Source organism: Podarcis gaigeae, assembly GCF_964106915.1.
Source record: "Podarcis gaigeae genome assembly, chromosome: 2".
NCBI lineage: Eukaryota > Metazoa > Chordata > Lepidosauria > Squamata > Lacertidae > Podarcis > Podarcis gaigeae.
This window is the reverse complement of record NC_139679.1, coordinates 123,996,688-124,004,280: the sequence shown is the minus strand read 5'-3', so window position 1 is coordinate 124,004,280 and position 7,593 is coordinate 123,996,688. Positions and strand designations below refer to the sequence as shown.

Here is a 7,593-nt window from a genome sequence, read left to right as displayed (position 1 = left end):
GTGGCCAGCATGACAAAGCCGCTTCTGGCGAACCAGAGCAGCGCATGGAAACGCCGTTTACTTTCCCGCCAGAGCAGTACCTATTTATCTACTAGCACTTTGACATGCTTTCGAACTGCTAGGTTGGCAGGAGCAGGGACCGAGCAACGAGAGCTCACCCCGTTGCGGGGATTCGAACCACCGACCTTGCGATCAGCAAGTCCTAGGCTCTGTGGTTTAACCCACAGCGCCATCCGCATCCCTCCCTCGTCCTTGAGTCAAGTTAAATACACCCCTTTGTCTTGTCCCACTATGGGGTGGGTAGGCATGGTGAATGAGATGGTTGCCTGTCTGACATGCTTGGGGCAGGATATCACCTCGGGAAGCCCCTGCAGCCATGACTGTACATCTCGGGGGATTATGCTGGGCTCAGTCACCTCAACCCTTATACCTGGGTCCCACATGCCATTGGAAGTGAGAAGATTCAACGATGTGATTTCTTATGAATTTCTAAAGTTTCCCCATTGAGCCAGTACATAAGATGCATTTACCAGTGAACTGCGACATTTGAGAATGTGCAGCGGAGGCTCTTTGTCTTTGCCTGGTAGTGTGGAGAGGCAAGGCTGGGGGTGTCTCTCTCACATGTCCACCAATTCCCCGGTAACACATCCATCTCCCGCCGTTCTAGGATTCGACACTGAATTGCCTTCCAATAGGTGACTGAGTTGCCACTTCTTTTTAGCTGTTGTTGTTGTTGTTTAGTCGTTTAGTCGTGTCCGACTCTTTGTGCCCCCCTGGACCAGAGCACGCCAGGCACTCCTGTCTTCCACTGCCTCCCGCAGTTTGGTCAAACTCATGCTGGTAGCTTCAAGAACACTGTCCAACCATCTCGTCCTCTGCCATCCCCTTCTCCTTGTGCCCTCCATCTTTCCCAACATCAGGGTCTTTTCCAGGGAGTCGTCTCTTCTCATGAGGTGGCCAAAGTCTTGGAGCCTCAGCTTCACGATCCGTCCTTCCAGTGAGCATTCAGGGCTGATTTCTTTTTAGCTACTGACGCCTAACTTGTAATTGTATCCTGAACTGCAGGATCTTGTTCTTTGGTTCATGAAAATGCGCTCTGGGGTTTTGCAGCCTGGAGAGAACACCTTGCTCTTCATCCCTGGCATCTTCGCTTCCTGGAGTAGCCAGGATTTTTTTTGGGGGGGGGGTGCGCGCGTGCGTAGAACCTCAGTTTCCTATGTATTTTTTCTAGATCTTTGAAATATTTGATTTTGAATAAAGAGTGGATTTCATGCTCTTTATTCAGCTCATAGTGGTGAGGAGGAATGAAAGTTCCTCCAAAGTATCTGCTTTATATACATTATTTACACAATGAGCTGCACGTAATTGGCTAATTCCAGAATTCTCCTGTAGGCCAATCAGGTTGTGGATTCACTTCCATCTGGAGCTGGATTGGGTGGTTCCTGCAGACCAATCATACTGCTGCATTGCTCTAGGACCAATCATACTGTTGCATTCTGAATCCTATTGTTCTAGGACCAATCAGACTGCTGCATTTTGGATCCTATTCAACTCAGTAAACAACAATCTTCAGCTGCCCCTCCCCCCTCTGTGCTCTTGAGAAGGCTGCGTTAACATTAACTTATTTAGTCATTTCAAAGTAGGAATCCAGATGCACACTGCATAATGCAGAAACCCCCACCTCCCTTGTCAGTCTGCATAAGATGGGGGGGCCTTGATGCAGAGTCCTTGGCCCAGATGGAGAAGGGAGGGCAGCCCTAGAGCGCAGAAGCAGGCAGGCAGAGGGAGGGAGGGAGGGGCGCCCTCGGCTTGCCAAGGGTTAAAAGGAGCAGAGCTGGATTTCTAGAGAGGACAGGAAGGGGAGGGCGGGGGAGGGCAAGGTCCTCCCCAGCAGAAGCCCCTCCCTGCCCAGTCCCTTCCTGCCAGCAAAGAGGAGGCTGCTTTGTTCTCTCGGCTTTGCAAAAACTTCCTCGGTGCCCCTCCTGGAATCTGGTGAGTCTCTTCTCTCTTCCCCCTTGGGGTGCAGCGGGGAGAAGGGGGTCCCAGGGCTGCAAGGGAGGAGGCAAGGGGCCCCCCGCTCGGCTCATGCATGGGGGGAGGGAGACCCCCAAGTCAGGGAGCAGAGGGTCCTGCCCCCAATTCCTCTCTGCCAAGCCAGGGAGGGGCTGAGTGTCCCGCAGGTCTGCAACTCTCTCCTTCCTTTGGATCAAGATGCTGCCTTCCTTTTTGGGGAGGAGTCTTTGGGGCAACAAAAAGAGGGCATGCAAATAAGCCCCCTTCAGATTGAGGGAAAAGTCGCATTTCATAACACAGAGAAGCATCCGAGGAAGGAGACGCCCTGTGGAGTGGGGAGATACAGCCCCCCCCAAGTGTGGAGACTGGAGGGGAGACCCTCTCCCACCATCTACCCAAATACAATTCCCAGAGTTCCCTGGCAAGAAGGGGGGGATTGGTGACCACCCTGGGAATTACAGCAAGCTGTCTCCTTGCAACTCTCAGGGTCCTGAACCAATTCTGGCTCCCAGGATTCTTGGGAGGAGTCTCTAGGGCCGGGTGAGATCTGGTTTCCAACCTTGTTAAACATCTGCCCCATCCCAGCAGAGCAAGTGCACAGACTGGCATGTGCCACTCTTGGGAGCAGGAGCTGCATCCAGCCTTGCTCAGCTCAATATTTTTAGGAAGACCATGCCCTTCCTGCCCTGGCAAGGCACTGGGGTGAAGCTGCCATGTCATCAGCTATTTGTTTGAATAATAATAATAATAATAATAATAATAATAATAATAATAATATTTACCTGCCACCCATCTGACTGGGTTTTCCCAGACACTCAGGGCTGCTTCCAGCACATATAATATACAGGGCTGCCTTCAGGTGTCTTCTAAAGGTTACATAGTTACTCTTCTCCTTGACATCTGATGGGAGCGTGTTCCACAGGGAGGGGGCCACTACCTAGAAGGCCCTCAGCCTGCTTCCCTGTAACTTCTCTTCTTGCACTGAGGGAACCGCCAGAAGGCCCTTGGTGCTGGACCTCAGGGTCCAGGCTGAACGATGGGGGTGGAGATGCTCCTTCGGGTATCCTGGGCCGAGGCCGTTTAGGGCTTTAAAGGTCACCACCAACACTTTGAAAGTAGATCCTTTAGGAGCGGTCTTACATGGTTCCAGCAGCCACTCCCAGTCACCAGTCTAGCCTCCGCATTCTGCAGAACACTAACTGAATGACACAGACGCTGCTGCAGACTAAAGTTAGAAAAGCTTTAATTGCTACAAATGGTATAAAGGAAACATGATATGGAATTAAGGGAAAAGATGGTGTTGACCTGGAGTGGTTACAACATTTATGGTCTCTCCCCGAGTGCCACGGGCCCTGCTCCAAAGAGAGCTTCTCTAAAGAAAGCACAACCAAAAACCACTCCATTTTGTGTGAATAAGGAAAATGAGGAGATGGCAAAGAAAAAGCAGGAGCCAGATCCTATTCCCAACCTTCTAGGGTCTCTCAGCAGCTCTAATGATGAGCAGAAAGAGGTTTGGGGCCCTGCCAGCTCAACTGCTAAGTCATCTCTTGCATTGAGAAGTGGGTCCAGGACCTCTTCTGAAGGCGGGCGGGGGGCAAAAGTCTTTGCTCCCCCCCGCCTGCCTTCAAAAGACGTCCGGGATAGCGGGAAGCGCTTCCCTGCTATCCCGGACCGCTTTAAAATGCTGGCGGTGGGGAGCAAAGCCTTTCGGCCCCCGCCGGCCTTCCTGGACCTCTTCTGAAGACCGGAGGGGGGGGGAGAAAGGCTGTGCTCCCCACCGCTAGCATTTAAAAGAGGTCCCCGGAGATTTCCCTATGGGCTTTCTTCTTGCGAAGCAAGCTCATAGGGAAATTCGTTTTGCGAAGCGCCTCCAAAACGGAAAACCCTTTCGTCTAGCGGGTTTTTCGTCTTGCGAGGCGTTCGTCTTGCGGGGCACCACTGTAATAGCTATTTGGCTGTATTCTGCCCATGCTCTGGGGCTGCAGTTTTCAGGTTGGGGACAGGATGGTGCCTGGTTTTTGCACCAAGTTCTATCCATAAGCCCCTCTGAGTTCAATGAGGTCTACTCTCAGGTCACTAGTGTGCATACCATGCCAGCCTTATGAAGTTTGCTGAGGTGCCAACAGATTAAATGGGAATCACTGGAGATGTTTCAAATGGGGTTTCTGTCGGGAAGGGGCTGCCCCATTTGTGCTTTCCCAGGAGCAGGGGAATATCTAGGGCAGGAAAATCCCTGCAGGGCCTCTGAGGCTCCCTTTGTTTCTTCCTCTCTCCCAGGACCCTGCAGCTTGTGGTGGCTTCCTGACTCCTCAGGAAGGATGAAAGAGACTGAATCTGTAAACCTAGCGAGGATGGAAGGGGGAAGAAGGACGGTTGACTTGGTCAGGTTGTCTCCTGCATCCCTCCTCACAGCCTCTGAGCGTTCCCTCCCAATGACCTCCGAGGGATCTGGTGAGTCCCAGGGGAGGGGAGATGGGGACATGGAGGGATGGAGCCCTAGAGGCATTGGGGCTTTGCTCAGCTTGGGGGTGGGATGAGGAAGGCAGGAAGATGGAGACTGAGAAGGTAGGCACCTTTTCGGGCTCCTCTACCTACTTGCCTTCCTGCCTGCGCCTTTGATATCTGCGGGGAATTTGAGCTAGGAATACATCACAGCTCCCCGGCCACCACGATGTATTGGCAGCTCAAGATGTCTACAACCTGTACTGTGATTGAATGCCTTACCAGTGTCAGAGAACTCACTGATCCATCAGGCAGCACTAGAAGCCATGACTCTTTAAAGTAACCTGCTTTATAGATTGATCACAGATGGGGCCTCTGTGCATTACCTTTTTCTTTTATTTTAGGAATAACTTTTCCTTTTCATTTAAAAACAAGGATCATATAGGTCTCATAAATGATACAAATATGTAGATTTGATTTTCAAATCAAATTCTCATATGATTTCTCAAATGAATTCTCATGTGATTCTCAAAAATAATCTTCTCATATGATTCTCAAAAATAGCAGAATAAATTTACAGGAATATCTATAACATATGGTTCATCATTAGTGGTCAGTGTATAAGTTCTGAGTTCATGAATTGGTTTAAATTGGGGGGAGAGGAGAGATAGGGGAGAACAGAGTACATTGAACATCTCCTAGCTGAATGCCTAGTCAGGAGCTCTTTTGACTGTTGTGCTTAGATTAAGTGTGAGTCATGGTCATTTTCCCTCTACTGTTCCCAATGAAACAATACAGAGTTGGTCTCCTTATGAACATGGGAGGGTGCTTCAAAGTGAAGAAAGTGATTTATAAATTTAAATTGAGACCAACCAGATTGAGATAAATGCTGTTGGGGAGTGTGCAAATGAAGATGTTCCTGTTTGTTGAGGCATGGAGATTGCTGGCTCCTGACAAGAGAGCTCTGCATAAGGAAGTCAAGGAGGGGAATCGGGAAATCATGCACCCTCTCGGTAAAACTCCCTGTTGGATCATAAGATGAGTTTTGAAACTCCATGTTTACCTCTATGTGATGAACCTCCACTATTTGGATGGAGACCAACAACATCTGGGATTCTAACATCCTCACCGTGAGCCCTGTATGGAGTGATATCAACTGGTTTCTTTGTGATTATTATTCATCTAGTCATGCCTTTTTAAACAATGACCAGGCTTGCCTGAACTGCCCAGGCCTTCTTAAATGTCAGCTTGAAAGTTTTTAGGGAAGTTGAAGTAACTTCTGTCAGGTTTGTTGTTTTTGCTTTTGCTTCAGTCTGCATTTTGTTGACCAAAGAGATGACTGACCTTTGTGATGGAGTGGACTCCATGACTGAACCAAACAAATCTATCCTGGATAAAAGCCAAGCAATTCCAGCCAACAAAGGCAGTGAAAACTGTAGTACGGCCTCACATCTAACTCTCTTCAATTCTTCCTCTATCACAAGCATTCATTAACATTGTTCAGTAATCTGGAGCTCCATTTCTTCCTGAGGCTCTAATTAGCTTCTCTCTTCATTGCAGATGGTGATGAATTGGAAGGGAAGAACAAGGGGAACCACAACAGAATCCACATAGCGGAGGAGTCCGATAAATATTCAAAGTGTGGAGAGAACATCCGTCAGAGGTCCCAGTCCACCTCCCATCAAACAAAGAGCTTCAGTCAAAGGAATAGTCTCACTTCCCATCAAACAATTCATACCGGGCGGAAACCTTTTCAGTGCATGGAATGTGGAAAATGTTTCCGTCTGAAGGAAAGTCTCACTTCCCATCAAAGAATTCATACCGGGGAGAGACCCTATCAGTGCCTTGAATGTGGGAAGAGCTTCACTCGAAAGGAATGTCTCACTTCCCATCAAAGAATTCATACAGAGGAGAAACCATATCAGTGCTTGGATTGTGGAAAAAGCTTCAGTCACAGACATCATCTCTCTTCCCATCAAAGAATTCATACCGGGGAGAAACCATATCAGTGCTTGGAATGTGGGAAGAGCTTCAGTCAGAGTAAACATCTCACTTGTCATCAAAGAATTCATACCGGGGAAAAACCCTATCAGTGCTTGGAATGTGGAAAGAGCTTCAGTCAAAGCTCACATCTCACTTCCCATCAAAGAATCCATACGGGGCAGAAACCCTTTCAGTGCATTGAATGTGGAAAGAGCTTCCGTCTGAAGGAAAGTCTCACTTCCCATCAAAGAATTCATACAGGGGAGAGACCCTATCAGTGCCTTGAATGTGGGAAGAGCTTCAGTCGAAAGTACAGTCTCACTTCCCATCATACAATTCATACAGGGGAGAAACCATATCAGTGCTTTGAATGTGGAAAGAGCTTCATTCACAGCCACAGTCTCACTTCCCATCATACAATTCATACAGGGGAGAAACCATATCAGTGCTTGGAGTGTGGAATGAGCTTCAGTCACAGGCAGAATCTCGCTTCCCATCAAAGAATTCACACAAGAGAGAAAACCTCTTAGTATTTGGAAGTATCAGTCAGAGTGCCACTCTCATGGCCCACCAAGTAATTCATACAGGGATGAAAGCATATCAGCGCATGAAATGTGGATAAAATTTCACTCGTAAAAAAGTCAATTCAAGAACTTACCACAGGGTGAATAATAGAATGGTAGATTCGGAATCTGGTCCAACCCCCGCCAATGCAGAAAAAAACCTCATTTCAAGCGTCCATGACAGATGGCCATCCAACTTCTTCTTAAATACCTCCAATGAAGGAGAGTCCACCCCCTTCTGAGGGAGTTCCTTTTGACTGCTGGCTCTTTCTATCAGAAAGTTCTTCCTGATCTTTAGGAGGAATCTCCTTTTGTGTTGCTTGAATCACCTCTTCAGATTCCTTCAAGACCTTGAGAAGGACTTCTGTAAGTCTGAGAATGTCCAGGGGATTGGACCATGCTCTATATTCAGGGGGGAACCCATGGAGTGGAGTCTGATATAGGGTTTAAGTCGTCTAGGCATTGATCAGATTGTCATAATTACAGACATACTGGTTTGGACGGAAGTGATTCTTATTCCGGGGAAGTGGTGACTGTGAGATTACAGACGCTCTTGCCAATATTATCCAACCGTCCAGTAAAACCTTGACAC

The 7,593-nt window shown here is 48.4% G+C and overlaps 3 protein-coding genes across 3 annotated transcripts in view; 1 reads left to right on the top strand and 2 right to left on the bottom strand.

Annotated features, from left to right (window-relative positions):
- Nucleotides 1-7,593, bottom strand: part of LOC310837659 (uncharacterized protein) — a 179,472-nt gene that overhangs the window by 57,827 nt on the left and 114,052 nt on the right. The window lies entirely within an intron of this gene.
- The window catches only part of LOC310837834 (uncharacterized protein), a 299,721-nt gene that overhangs the window by 178,709 nt on the left and 113,419 nt on the right, over nucleotides 1-7,593 (bottom strand). The window lies entirely within an intron of this gene.
- LOC310837992 (uncharacterized protein) lies at nucleotides 1,824-7,589 on the top strand. Its single transcript, XM_083725309.1, has 3 exons — nucleotides 1,824-1,992; nucleotides 4,291-4,464; nucleotides 6,016-7,589. Exons 2-3 carry the CDS (start codon nucleotides 4,332-4,334, stop codon nucleotides 6,966-6,968), a joined length of 1,086 nt encoding a protein of 361 aa, XP_083581435.1. The 5' UTR covers nucleotides 1,824-1,992; nucleotides 4,291-4,331; the 3' UTR covers nucleotides 6,969-7,589.